Below are 14,345 nucleotides of genomic sequence, written 5' to 3'. Positions count from 1 at the left end.
AAGAGTGGTTTATTCATCCTCACCTGATAAAAAGTCTGAACATAGGCATCATAAGTGTCACAGGGCTTGGTTCATTAAGGACCTAGACTTCTTGCCTTCCTACACTATCTGTGGCACATTGTTCCCTCTTTACCACAAGGCGGCAGCCACAGCTCTGTGAAGTGATTGAGGCAGCAGCACTGTATCATGAAAGTAAAACCTTTCCCAGAGGTTCCACAGCACCGTTCCCTTTAAATTTTGTAGGCTAGAGCTGAGTCATAGGCTCTTCCCACTTCAAGGGAGGCTGGGAAATTGAGTATTTGGCAAAGACGATCAGGATTGTTATGGCTGCCTAGGAGCAATTACGGTTCATCTCATCTCCTGGGCGCTCTGGGTTCTGATGGCAAGGACAGAGTCATAAATCGGCAACTCCCAGTGTTTGCCCTGGTCTGGCCCAAGTGAGAGAACCCTCTCCAAGCAGCGGTGTCCCAAACAGTGTCCTCCACAGAGCTTAGGTATTGAGATGCCAAGCTTGCCCCTCCTTGCAAGGAAGTGTCCTTCCTACAATTGATTTTGTCTCCCCATCAAGATGGTTCCCTGGAGGAAGCACCATTTCTCAGGTTCCCTGCATAGCCCTCAGGATGGGCGGACCAGCAGCCAAGGCACAGACAAGGTGTGACCACCCTGATCAGCAGTCTCCAGTGCGCCTAGGAACGGCTGTCTGGGGTCAAGTCCTCCTGGAAAGTCTCGAGAGTCTCTTCCTTGCCTAGCTGTCCATACCCACTCAGGAGGAAGGAAGGCCCCCTCCCCCGCCCCCGCCTTCTTGGGGAGGTGGAAGATCACCTGGGTTCATCTGCCAAAGCTCTGGCCTCCTTATTCAGCTCCTCACATCCATTTCCCCTAACAGGGTAATCTTCTATCCATCACTAACTCTCCTCCTGAGAGCACTTTGTAGATACATCTCTATTATAAATGCATGATTACCTCATTATACAGATGAGAAACTTGGCTTAGAGGATTTACGTGACTTCCCCAAAACCATAGAACTCTCAGTAGCGATCTGAGATTCGAACCTGTGTTTAGGCTATTCGGTAACTTCCACAGCGGTCCATCCACGGTGGTGTTTCCTCTCCTCAGGTCCTGGATTCCCCATGTCTCTTCAGCAGCGTCCTTCGGCAGAATCGCTGGGAGACACTAGGGAACGTCCCTGGGAAACGCTGAAAGAGTTTTGAGCCTTGGCCGCACCCGTCGCTCACGTAGCGGCCGGAAGTAGCGGGCATTTGGCCGGAAGTGGAGCTGTGAGGCCCAGGTGTAGCCGAAGAAGTGGCCGCGGAGCCGCCGTCTGCCGGAGTGGGGACTGGTGTTGCAGCGCCGGCGCTTGCCAGGCTCAGGTGAGTGGCGGCGGCCGGGGAGGAGGTCGCAGCGGCGCTCTCTGCCGACGTGGGCCTTGGCCAGCGCCTCTCGGCACCGGGCGTGCGCGGAGGCCGGGCGCGGCGCTTCCCGGCCCAGGCTGTCGCAGGCCCGGCTTTAGGGAGAACCTCGGCGACCCGGAGTCCTGTGACCTTGCCCAAACGTCTTACCAGAACCTCGATTTTTTTTCCCGCTATGAGACGGAGGTAATGGCAGTACTCGCCCCCCTGGTCTGTTGTGAGAACGTAGTGAGATGCTCTGCCGCTCCTCTTACTACACTTCATATGCATGCGCATCACCTGGGGATCTGGAGATTTTGATTTTGTATGTAAATTTGAGATGAGGCCTGCGATTCTGCGTTTCTCATCAGCTTCCAGGTGAGGCTGAGGCCACTGCTCCGCAGCCCGCGCTTTGAGCAGCAAGGCCCCGCGATATTCGCTTAGTACCTGCGACAGGTTGAGTCTTCAATAAATATCAATACAGTGTATGCACTTAAACCCATTTTTTAACAGTTTCTGATTGCACGAGCCTAAGGGTAGTATTTTTGGCCCTCTTCCTTTTTTTCTTTCCATAGATAAGAAAAACAACTGTCTTTTCTCTTTCCATACAAATCATGACACAGCTCTTCTGCCCTGACTCATGGAGCTTGGGGCCCTCTTCATACCAGTTATGTTCATGGGCTTCCTCAGGTGATGCTTCACTGCCCACTCACTTGGACTGTGGAGCTGGAGCCCAGCGCTTTAGCACCAGCATGGCTAATGTTTTGTGTTTTAATAATTTGCTGCTGGAATCTGAACTTATGTTTTCTGCACTTTGCTCACACTTTGTGAATGATGAGAACAGTCACTTTTCCAGAACTAGGTTCTGTGACTCCCTAATGTGAATGGCCTTGGGCAAACCTGAGATGAAGCTGCTGCCTGGGAGACTGTGCTGCATAATATATCTGAGGCCTTTGGCAGTTATGCAGATTTAATTTATTTGTCAGTGTGGCTTTCTGCCCCATTCATTGGTTTGTTTTTTCTGGTCCCCAACGAGGCTCTGCCATTCATCATGCATATAAGTCAGCTTTGATACCAAGGAATTCTGAATACTATGTGGCCTTGCAAATCTAGGAAAGCAGATACAACCAAATGTTTGGTTATGCTAACAGTGATGGATATTTGGACTGTTAATTTGGAATTTTTTTCACATGATTCTGGGTGCAGATACTTTACCTGTCTGGATTTTGTCAGTCTTCTCATAGTCCCATTTAGATGGGCTGAGAGGACATGAGTGTCTGCTCTCTACCGTTGTACCCAGAAATTTCTAAAAGTAGCGTTTTTTGTTTTATGGTTTCACCTGCAGCATATGGAAGTTCCCAGTCCAGTGAATGAATCCGATCTATGCCACAGCTGGGGCAATGAACCCACTGTGCCAGGCCAGGGATCAAACCCATACTCAGCAGCAGCCCAGGCAGCCGAAGTCAGATTCTTAACCTACTGTGCCACAGCGGAACTCCTACAGATAAGAGTTTTATGAAACCTTTTACAAGCAGTGGCTCTGGAGTTCCCTCTTTGGCACACTGGGACACAGGTTCCATCCCAGGCCCAGCATAGTGGGTTAGAGTATTTGGTGTTACAGCAGCTATGGCAGAGGTTGCAGCCGTGGCTCAGATCTGATCCCTGGCCTGGGAATTCCATATGCCATGGGGGAGGGGCGGGGGGGGCAAAAAAAAAAAATAGCAGTGGTTCTAACAGGTTCATCTGTGGGGTCTTCTGAGACTATATCAACCCAGGTCCTTGCCATTCTGATAGAGGGATAGCAGAGTCTTAGAAGGAGTGGACTATGTAAGCTTAAAAAACAAAAACCCCCACAGATGATTGTAATGTACTCGTTTCTCTCCCCTAAGTGTGGAAACTGGAACGGAAATGGAGAGGATCAGCAGTTAGACTTGATTTTGGTTTGGCTTGGTTGTGTGGGGGGTACTTTCCTTGACCTAAACACCTTTGCACTAGTGCTTTACCTCCCTAGTTGCAGCCGACCCCTCTTTTGTAGGTTGTGCTTAACAGAAGCACAGAAGAGAAGAGTCTAGCCCAGTTAGCATCCTCATTAACAGATGAGGCCCCCCCAGTGTCAGTCTCTAATCCTTCACTGGGGGCTTTAAAGCTTTGTAGCCCCTGGTTACAAAGTTCCTTAACTTTGTAGGAAGTTAGTTTTTTTGCCTTTTTTTAAAAAAATTATTGGGGCTGCTCAACACATTCTTTGCTAAGACAGAAATGGAGTTTGAAGCATCCATTTGTTTGTGGCAGTTTTATTGGGATTTATCAGTGGGTTAAATTTTTTTTAGCAAAGGAATCAAACCAGAATTAAGGGATGATCTCCAGTAATTGTTAATTGAATATGCTGAGGGTGTCATATACTTTATCTCTAGTTAGTTTGGCTGCCTTCCTCCACCTGGTTCCCCTCTCCTACCTTCTGGACTGTAGTTTAAAATGAAGCTACTCAGCCTTGCTGAGACCTGTACCTGGAAGGTAGGAAGGTAAGATTCCTCACTCTTGTGAAATCACATCATTCAGGGTGGTTTGGGCAGTCCCTTCTAAATAGCCATGGTCCAGTGGTCTCTGAGGCTCCATTCTTATTCTTTAGGACCCCTAAAGAGGGGATGGGAAGGAAGGTATACTTGGGGCACTTAAAATAGGAAAACGGTTTTGTGAGAGGATAACACACAGCTTTGAACCTTTAGAAAAGGCATCAGGAGTTATTGATTTGGCCTCTCATAATGGTCTCTTTTCAGCTTTGTTATGGATTCTCTGGGAGTCCTTAAGTAAGGAGAAACCAACTCTCCTTACCCTCCTGTGTTTTTTTTCCATCTTGACAGCACATCCTCACCTCCCATCATTTGCCATGCATTTTCTCCCCACTCTTTTGCTTTACTGGTTCTCTGTCTTCCTTGGGTTTCTTCCCTTTTCTTCTCCATAGTACTCAATACCTAACTTCTTTTTTTGTTGTTTGCTTTAATTTTATGATCGCACCCACAGCATAGGGAAGTTCCCAGGCTAGGGATTGAATCTAAGTCACAGTTGTGACCCACACCACAGCTGTGGCAAGGCTGGATTCCTTTAACCCTGTGCTGGACAGGGGATTGAAGCCGCATCTCCACAAGGACCCGAGTCACTGCAGTCAGTTTCTTAACCCAGTGGGCCACTGTGGGAGCTCCTTAAGACCTAACTTCTGAAGTGGTTATATCTCATATCTGTAAATGTAGATATGGTGTCTGTACAGTTATCTTAAAAGTTGTGTGGTGAAAAAGGGAGTAGCTACCTTTTGCCATTTGCATTTTCTGAATGGCTCTAAGATTATTTATTTTGTCATTGTTTCTCTTACTGGGCATCCATAAAGAAGTTCTACTGGAAGTACTTGCACTAGAAATAACCTTTCAGCATTTTCCTTGAGAACTTAAATTGCATTTTTTATTCACGAATTGTCTTTTTTTTTTTTTTTGGTCTTTTGTCTTTTTAGGGCCACATGCTCAGCATATGGAGGTTCCCAGGCTAGGGGTCCAACCTGAGCTACAGCTGCCGGCCTACGTCACAGCCATAGCAACAGCAACGCCAGATCTGAGTGGCATCTTCGACCTACACCACAGCTCACGGCAATGCCAGATCCTTAATCCACTGATCAAGGCCAGGAATCAAACCCGCAGCCTCCTGTTTCCTAGTTGGATTTGTTTCCTCTGTGCCACAATGGGAACTCCACTAATTGTCTTCTTGAAGAATACTTAAATTTCCTTTTAGAACATGCATTTTGTAAGTTCATTTTTTCAAAGTTATACATGTACATGGTTCACATAATTAAATAATTTGACAGATCTTATGACACTCAATATTAGTTCCCTTTTTTTTCTCCCTTCATTTTTGTTTCTTTTTTCTTTTTTTTTTGTCTTTTGTCCTTTTTTACGGCCGTACCCATGGCATATGGAGGTTCCTAGGCTAGGAGTCTAATTGGAGCTGTAGCTGCTGGCCTACGCCAGAGCCACAGCATCGCCAGATCTGAGCTGCATCTGTGACCCATACTGCAGCTCACGGCAATGCCAGATCCTTAATCCACTGAGCAAGGCCAGGGATCAAACCCGCAACCTTGTGGTTCCTAGTCGGCTTCGTTTCTGCTGCACCACGACCTGAACTCCTTTTGTTCCTTACTTTTCAACTATTTGTCTGTTTCTTTTGGTATTCATTGCTGTATTTTATTTTTGTTATTTAAAAAAATTCCGGGGGCGAGTTCTCATTGTGGCTCAGCAGGCTAAGAACCCAACATAGTGTTGGTGAGGATGCAGGTTCGATCCCGGTCCCTGCTCAGTGGGTTAAGGATCTGGTGTTGCCACAAGCTGTGTCTTCAACCTACACCATAGCTCACGGCAATGCCGGATCCTTAACCTACTGAGCAAGGCCAGGGATCAAACCTGCAGCCTCATGGTTCCTAGTCGGATTTGTTAACCACTGAGCCACAACGGGAACTCCCAAGGTCTCAGTTCTAAGACCAGGAATTGAACCTGGGCTGCAACAGTGAAAGCACCAAGTCCTAACCACTAGACCACCAGGAACTCCTTTCATTGGTGTATTTCTTTTTTTCTGTTTTGCTACAGCTGAAGCATGTGGCAGTTCCTCAGCCAGGGATCAAACCCTTGTCTCAGCAGTGACCCGAGCTGCTGCATTGACAATACCAGATCCTTAATCTGCTGTACCACAGGGGAACTCCCATTGGTATATTTCTAAATACTATATTAGTGTTACTACTTCTTGATTTTTTTTTTTTTTTTGGTTTTTTAGGGCCTCACCTGCTGCATGTGGAGATTCCCAGGCTAGGGGTCAAATCAGAGCTATAGCCCCGGCCTACACCAGAGCCACAGCAACACCAGATCCGAGCCACGTCTGTGACCTACACCACAGCTCACGGCAATGCTAGATCCTTAACCCACTGAGGGAGGCCAGGGATCAAGCCTGCATGCCCAGGGATACCAGTCAGATTTGTTTCCACTGAGCCACGATGGGAACTTCTATGTTGCTATTTCTTGTTTTCTAGGATATATCTATGTCTGTAAACTCTTTGACTTCTTTCTTGTGGACTTCGATGCTCCAGGTCTCTTGTATCAGTGCCTGATCCCCCTTCTCCATTTCCCTCCCCTCATCCTCCCAATATAGTTTGCTCATGATTTTTGGTTAGGCAGGTATTCAAGGTTTATACTAGTAAGATTATGTAAGCTGAGCAGGAAGTACAATATGATAACATCTTCTGTCTTGACAAATTTTTTGTTTTCCCTGGAGTTAATATATTTTTTTAATTTATATTATTTTATTTTATCTTTGCTTTTTAGGGCCACACTTATGGCATATGGAAGTTCCTAGGCTTGGGGTCGAATTGGAACTACAGCTGCCAGCCAACGCCACAGCCACAACAACACAGGATCCGAGCTGCATCTGCGACCTACACCACAGCTCACAGCAATGCCAGATCCTTAACCCACTGGGCAAGTCCAAGGATCGAACTTGGATCCTCATGGATACTAATTGGATTCATTTTTGCTGCTCCACAATGGGAACTCCCCTTGAAGTTAATACTTTTCGTTACTGATGTTATTGGTTTGGTTATCCATCTGTCTATTAATTGGTCATCCTCAGATTACCCATCACAATTGTAAATCTTCTCTCCTAGGTAATACCCATCCCCTTCACCATAAACCAGTTGCTTTTTATGTCTGCTCATTGCAGTCATCCTGGGATCTCCCATTATTGTTATCCTGGGATTTCCCTTTAGTTCTTTTCTGTGTTGAACTCTAAATTCTGGATCACATATCTTTCCTGCCAGCCTTGAGGTCTTCAGTTGTAATAGTTCTCTCTTTTTTTCTTTTTCTTTTTTTTTTTTTGCCTTTTTGTCTTTTTAGGGCCACACCTGTGGCTGTGGAGGTTCCTAGGCTAGGGGTCTAATTGGAGCTGCAGCTGCTGGCCTACGCCACAGCCACAGCAATGCAGCATTCAAGCTGTGTCTTCGACCTACACATTGCTCATGGCAATGCTGGATCCTTAACCCACTGAGCGAGGCCAGGGCTTGAACCCGCAACCTCATGGTTCTTAGTTGGATTCGTTTCCGCTGTGCCACAATGGGAACCCCTGTGATAGTTTTCTTTTCCTTAATACTGGGGCATCTCTTGTAAACTCAGTTCCTTCATGTAGATTTTGGCCTTTGAGGTCTTCTCTTCATTCTTTTTCTAAGTAGTATATACTCAGCATAGTGATAGCTAGGATCCTAGAGTATTCGAGGTATGAGGACCTTTTGAGCTCTCCTAGTTCTAACCCTCCAACTTCCTGACACCTAGAAACCCTATAGATGGTTTGGAGTCCTCCCCACTCCCCTTTCTGGAACCTGACTCCCCTTCTTGTCTCTACACTAGCAGCGTGGGTTTCAGAACCAGATAATCTTTGATGTCAAACCCCATTCTGTGCCTTGGTTGTGTAATCTTCATCGAAGTCTCTTTTCCCTCATCAACAACATCAAGATAATAAAATCTACATTACAAAAAGTTGTAAGGGTTTGAATTGATGCAGATTAAACAGGTCATTCAAAAGAGTTCCTGTTGTGGCTCAGTAGGTTATGAACCCGAATAGCATCCATGAGGATGAGGGTTCAATCCCTGGGTTAAGAATGTGGCGTTGCTGTGACCTGTGTTGAAGGTCACAGACACAGCTCGGGTCCCATGTTGCTGTGGCATAGGATGGCAGCTGCAGCTCCAATTAGACCCGTAGCCTGGGAATTTCCGTGTGCCACAAGTGTGGCCCTAAAAGGCCAAAACAATGAAAAATCCTGCTCATTCAAGGCTTAGCATGGAGGAGACTCTAAGACAATTTTGGCTCTAATTATTTCCATCTTAGGACTTAGTCTGTGTTTTTGCAAATCAGAAAGTGTCACATTAACTCAGAATTCTAGATCTATACCATTGATGTTCCAGGAAATGGTTCTTTTGTTCAAGACCATATTCAGTAATCTCATTAAGTACCCTTAGGTAGCATCAATCGAAGTAATTTATTTAATGTGCTTTTCAAGTTATATTATTTATAAAGGTATTTGTTAAATTAATCCATGCACTCTCTGTTTAACAATTTTAACCCCAATTAAAAAGAGAAAAAAGTTAATTTCTGAAAGATATGAAGAAAGCCTCCAAAAAGAAGCCGAATAGTCACTTTCCTTTTATATTAGTGTATTTTAAATGATGGCACTTGTATTCTGTTTGTTCCACTGAATATTTGTATGTACTTTTCCATGTGTTGTTACTTGACACACATTTATTCTGTAAACACCTTCCTCCTTCTGGATGAACATTTGGGTTTTCAGTTTTTTTGCTATAGTAGGAAAAAAAATTATGTCTTTTTTTAAAAGTTATTTCTTCCGATCTTGTTCCTAAGATGAGATGAAGCACTTTGAACAATTGCTTTAGTTGCACATTGTGTTGAACTAACTTTAGATTCCAGCTCCAAAGCAGGTATTCTTTTTAAGTTTTATGGAAGTATAATTGATTTACAGTCTTGTATTAATTTCTGCTGTGCAGCAAAATGATTCAGTTATATATGCATTCTTTTCTGTTGTTTATCACAGGATATTGATTATAGTTCCCTGTGCTATCCAGTAGGACCTTATTTTTAGCCATCCTACATATAATAGTTTGTATCTGCTTATCCCAAACTCCCAATTCCCCACCACCTCCATCCCCCTCCTCCTTGGCAGCCACAGTCTGCCAAAGCAGATATTCTTTTTTTTTTTTTTTTTTTAAAGGGCCGCACCCTTGGTATATGGAAGTTCCCAGGCTAGGGGTCAAATTGGAGCTGCAGCTGCAAGCTTGCACCACAGCCACAGCAATGTGGGATCTGAGCCATGTCTGCCACCTATACCACAGCTCATGACAATGCCTGATCCTTAACCCACTGAGCAGGGCCAGGGATCGAACCCATGTCATTATGGATACTAGTCGGGTTCATTACTGCTGAGCCATGACAGAAACTCCAGGCTTTGGCGTTTCTTAAGTGTGGGGGAAGACGTAAGCACTGAGGGAAAGCAAGGGTACACCAGAGTCATTTTCATAGCTTCTCATGGTTTCTACTATGGGAGAAAAACAGGACTTGTGCTGTTCACAGGCAGGATAATCAGTGCCTGACTCACTGGAAGCATTGCTCATCTGCCTTCTTCAAAGGAAAGCCATGCTGTTCCCCTTGTTTGTCAGCAGGGCAATTGCATGAATTGGTGCTCTCTGAGCCCAGCATTTTTGTTTTTGTCTTTCTGTCTTTTTTAGGGCTACACATGCAGCATATGGAGGTTCTGACTAGGGGTCCAGTCGGAGCTGTAGCTGCCAGCCTATGCCAGGGTCATAGCAACTCGGGATCCGAGCTGTGTCTCCAACCTCACACCACAGCTCACAGCAACACTGGATCCTTAACCCACTGAGTGAGGCCTGGGATTGAACCTTCATCCTCATGGATGCCAATCAGGTTCGGTTAACCGCTGAGCCATGATGGGAACTCCTGAGCCCAGCTTTGAAGGAAGCAGCTCTCTGCTTCCTACTCATGAACTGACAATGAGCAGAGCCTAGGCCTTCTGCCCTCTCCCACGAAAGTGAGTGAGTTTACTTCCCAAGTGCATGACTACTCTGCTATGGTGATTCAGACTTACAGGCCTGGAGAGGAGAAAAGGCATCTTTTAAAAGATACAGGAGCAGCATTAGAACAACAGAATTGGTAATCAGAAGTTTTGTACTTGATGGGGGAGGGTTAGTGTCGGTATAATTAATTAATCTTTACACCAAATCACACTTTTTACTTTTGTTGTTACTATGGCAGCTTTTGCTAACTTTCTTGTTCTCCACTTGTGCTCTTTATGTGTTGGTATCAAAAAGATACTCACTTTTGTTCCCAGCTTTGTTTATGGAAATCTGCTTTCTTCCTTCCTATTGGATGTGAGTAAAACAGCTGTCTCTTTTCTAACCATAAAGGAAATTTTTCCAGAGGACAGAGGAAGTTCAGCCTGAGGAGCAGTCCAGAGAACTGCCCAATAGTTGTACTCTGGGTTTTGGGGCTTTTCCTCTGCCTTTATGCAAAGGTTGCGGGATTTATCCTTGATGTATGTTGTCTCATGATTTGGGCATTGAACTTACTTGAGTGGACAGTGGTGTCATTTTAATCCATTTCTTATAGTTTGTAAATTTTGGTATTGTGATGGGTGGAAGCCACTTATTCTTCATCTACCCTTTTTTCAGTATCTGGCACCAATTCTGGCCCAGTCATTTGTGACCCATGGCTCTTGTGATATGCCGAAGATTTCCAGGCAGTTTCTGTGGAACGCCTTCCTGTCCAGCTCTAATCAAGAACCATATAAACAAGAAATTGCTTGATCAGACCTGTGAGGACTGTGTTCTGACTGCCAAAATGATCAGTACTGACACCAGAATGGCAGCCACTCTGAAGCTGTTAAAGCCTTTAGGATATCGAGCATTTTGCAGTCCTTTTGCCTGCAGTGCAACCCAGAGTGTGGTAAGTTGGAATGTGGGCAGCTGCACATGGCACAAGAGACAGGACTCTCCAGAAAACAGTCTCTGCCACCCTGTCAGAAAAGTTAACACGTGTAGTACCTCTGCTTCTTGGAGGAGTCTGACTACCAGCGGGACCCTCCCCGGGTTGGAGTTCAGCAGGGCTTCTGCCTCTAAGGCCAGCACCTTGAAGCTGGGCTCACCCAGGGCCGGGAGAGTTGGTGAAGAGGATATAGAAACTTTTGATTCTTTTGAAGACCCTCGAATATTCCTACAGCTACGACCAGAATACCAGCTTCACAGCTATAACAGATCTGAGCCTTGTCAGCCCTTGTCTGTTTCAGAAGGTGAACTAATTTTAAGCAAAGTCACAATTTATCAAGATAATCTCCAGCCTCAAATTATTGTTGATTATTTCTGTAAGCTGAGCTCTTTGCCTGCAGAGCAGCATCCTGTTTTGCTGTCCAGTGCCAGCTTTGCTGTGCTCTGCCAACTGAGCGTGAAAAACATACAGCTCTTTGATGTCCCAGATCTGATCAGTATTTTGAAAGCATTTGTCACTTTAGGAATCCCTCATTCTCATTCAATGCTCGACGTATTTGAAACCAGATTTTGCCATAAGGTGTGGGAGATGAGTCTGGATCAACTTCTCTTGGTAGCTGACCTCTGGCGGAACTTGGGCCGCAGAGTACCTCGGTTTTTTAAAATCTTTTTTAGTTATCTTAATTTGCACTGGAAAGATCTGTCCTTGACCCAATTGATTCACTTAATTTATATTATAGGTGAAAGTCGTCAGGCACCCCAGGAGCTGATGCAAAAACTGGAATCATTGATCCTCAAGTACATAGATTTGATCAATTTAGAGGAAGTTGGTACAATCTGTTTGGGATTTTTTAAATCAAGTAGTAGTCTCTCTGAATTTGTCATGCGGAAAATTGGAGATATAGCTTGTGCTGACATGCAGCATCTGAGTAGTTATGCCTTAGTAAATATTCTTAAAATGTTCCGTTTTACTCACGTGGATCATGTAAATTTCATGAAGCAGTTTGGACAGATTGCTCCTCAGCGAATTCCTTCCCTGGGAGTTCAGGGTGTCATGCACCTGACACTGGCCTGCTCGGCCTTACGCATCCTGGATGAAGGGGTGATGAACGCTGTGGCTGCTTCTTTGCCTCCTAGGGTAGCACACTGTCGAAGTAAAGATGTTGCCAAGATTCTGTGGTCATTTGGAACTCTGAATTATAAGCCACCCAATACAGAAGAGTTTTATTCCAGCCTGATAGATGAGATTCACAGAAAGATGCCTGAGTTCAACCGATACCCAGAACACCTGCTCACTTGCCTGCTGGGCCTGGCATTTTCTGAGTACTTTCCAACAGAGCTCATAGATTTCGCTTTGAGTCCAGGGTTTGTCAGGTTAGCTCAGGAGAGAAGTAAGTTCGAAGTCACTAAGGAGCTGTATACTCTTGATGGTACAGTTGGCATTGAGTGTCCAGATTATAGAGGCAATCGCCTTAGTTCTGATCTTCAGCAAGAGGGGTCAGAAATGCTGTGGAATTTAGCAAAGAAGGATATGAGCGCAAAGCCCGAATTCCTAGAAACTCTCTTTTTACTTCAGACCATGCTGGGTGGGCCGCAGTACATCAAACACCATATGATTTTGCCTCATACTCGATCCTCCGATTTAGAGGTTCAGCTTGATGTTAACATGAAGCCATTACCGTTTAACAGAGAAGCCACACCGATTGAAGATGTAGCCAAATTAAGGCTTAAGCATGTGGGAATCAGCCTTACAGATGATTTGATGAGTCAGCTACTACAAGGGAGAGCAAGAGGACACTCCCAGAGGGAAACAGAGTCAGACACTGGGCAGCAGCCCATGAAATTAGAGGCGGCGTCCATTCCTGTTGGGGGCTCCTTTTGCAATACGGCTGACAGATTGGGGGCCATGGAGATGGCTGGCCCGTGTCCTCCAGCTTCTGTGCAGGCGCCAAAACTGAAGCTGGCTATTCAGTTGACAAACAAGAACCAGTATTGCTATGGTTCCAGGCATCTGCTTGGACTGCACAACATGAAGAGGCGGCAGCTGAATCAGCTTGGGTACCGTGTGGTGGAGTTATGCCACTGGGACTGGCACCCGCTACTGAGACGAACTCGCTTAGAAAAGCTGGCATTCCTCCATGAGAAAGTGTTCACCTCTGCTCTCTGAAGGGCCTTCAGAGTCATTTCAACTCACAGATGCTGGTGATGTGCACTGTGCCAGGTGTTGCGAAAGTTATAAAAGCCAGAATGTAGGTTTGGTAATAAAATCATCCGTTGAGGAGACTTGGTTGTGCTCTTGTCTGTGGCAGATGGAAGCCATGGCAAATGTTACTGTGATTGATTGTAACCCGGTGCAGTTGTATAAGTTGCTAATTTCTGCAGGTGAATAATAAACATGTTAAAATTTCTCATAGTCAAGTAATTTCTATCTCATTTTTCTTTTTGTTTACCAGCCTTATCTCATGGTTATTTTGAATTTTGGGGATAAAAGTATAGTCAGGCATTGTCTAAAGCCCGTTTAAAAAAGTGGTTTTCTTATACATTGTCTTAAGAACCTTCTTGCAGCTTCACTTAAAATTTTTCACAATGTTTCCTCCATGTATGTTTTCATCACATTCTCTAAAGTATTTCTCATTTTCCTTTAGATTCAGTCGGTGGTCCTTGGTTGCTGGTTCTTCCTGTTTTAAAGAGCCATTTTAGAATTAGCTTGTGTCCTCTTAGCCCCCTCTTACTTGCATTTCTGCTTTTCTTGCATAACCTCCCTCCCCCCCCAAGGTTATTTTCTCCCTAAAATTGGACCTAGAAGAGTAGAATTGTGAGTGTCTCTTGGGCCAGTGGTTCCCAAGTCTGACTAGGCAGAATGTTTTTCAGGGCGATTAACTCAGACAAGAAGGAAATGTGTTACTCCTATAATAGGAAGTCAAGGGCTTCAAGTTTGATTATATTAGAGCCAAAAGCATAAGAAGATTTTGTATATGTGTATGTGTGTTTGTGTGTGTGTGTGTGTGTGTGTGTATATATATATATATATATATATATATATATAAAACACAAAACAGATAACTTTTCAAAACACTTGGGATCTTTGAGAATTTGTTTTAAAATATACTCCTCCCACCGTTATTTAGGTTTTCTCTCAAAAGTCACCTCCCGGAGTTCCCGTCGTGGCGCAGTGGTTAACGAATCCGACTAAGAACCATGAGGTTGCGGGTTCGGTCCATGCCCTTGCTCAGTGGGTTAACGATCCGGCGTTGCCGTGAGCTGTGGTGTAGGTTGCAGACGCGGCTCGGATCCTGCGTTGCTGTGGCTCTGGCGTAGGCCGGTGGCTACAGCTCCGATTCAACCCCTAGCCTGGGAACCTCCATATGCC

At 45.1% G+C, this 14,345-nt stretch overlaps 2 protein-coding genes across 4 annotated transcripts in view; both read left to right on the top strand.

The window, feature by feature from the left end:
• Positions 1-1,269: 1,269 nt before the first annotated feature.
• The window catches only part of UBOX5 (U-box domain containing 5), a 40,737-nt gene continuing 27,661 nt past the window's right edge, over positions 1,270-14,345 (top strand). The window contains exon 1 of one of the 3 annotated variants that reach the window (XM_047771479.1): positions 1,270-1,370. The gene's annotated coding sequence lies outside the window, so the exon portion shown is untranslated. Of the gene's footprint in view, positions 1,371-10,826; positions 10,938-14,345 lie in introns of those variants that run through there. The other 2 variants (XM_047771481.1, XM_047771480.1) reach the window with 2 other exon arrangements.
• FASTKD5 (FAST kinase domains 5) lies at positions 1,277-13,388 on the top strand. The gene is made up of 2 exons (XM_047771478.1): positions 1,277-1,370; positions 10,664-13,388. Exon 2 carries the CDS (start codon positions 10,701-10,703, stop codon positions 13,140-13,142), a length of 2,442 nt encoding a protein of 813 aa, XP_047627434.1. The 5' UTR covers positions 1,277-1,370; positions 10,664-10,700; the 3' UTR covers positions 13,143-13,388.

This window comes from Phacochoerus africanus, chromosome 3, assembly GCF_016906955.1.
Source record: "Phacochoerus africanus isolate WHEZ1 chromosome 3, ROS_Pafr_v1, whole genome shotgun sequence".
Lineage (NCBI taxonomy): Eukaryota > Metazoa > Chordata > Mammalia > Artiodactyla > Suidae > Phacochoerus > Phacochoerus africanus.
This window is presented reverse-complemented; position numbering and strand designations above follow the sequence as displayed.

What these genes read in the sequence shown, in the direction of transcription:
- FASTKD5 (XM_047771478.1), top strand. Translation starts at nt 10,701, where the DNA reads ATGGCTCTTGTGATATGCCGAAGATTTCCAGGCAGTTTCTGTGGAACG.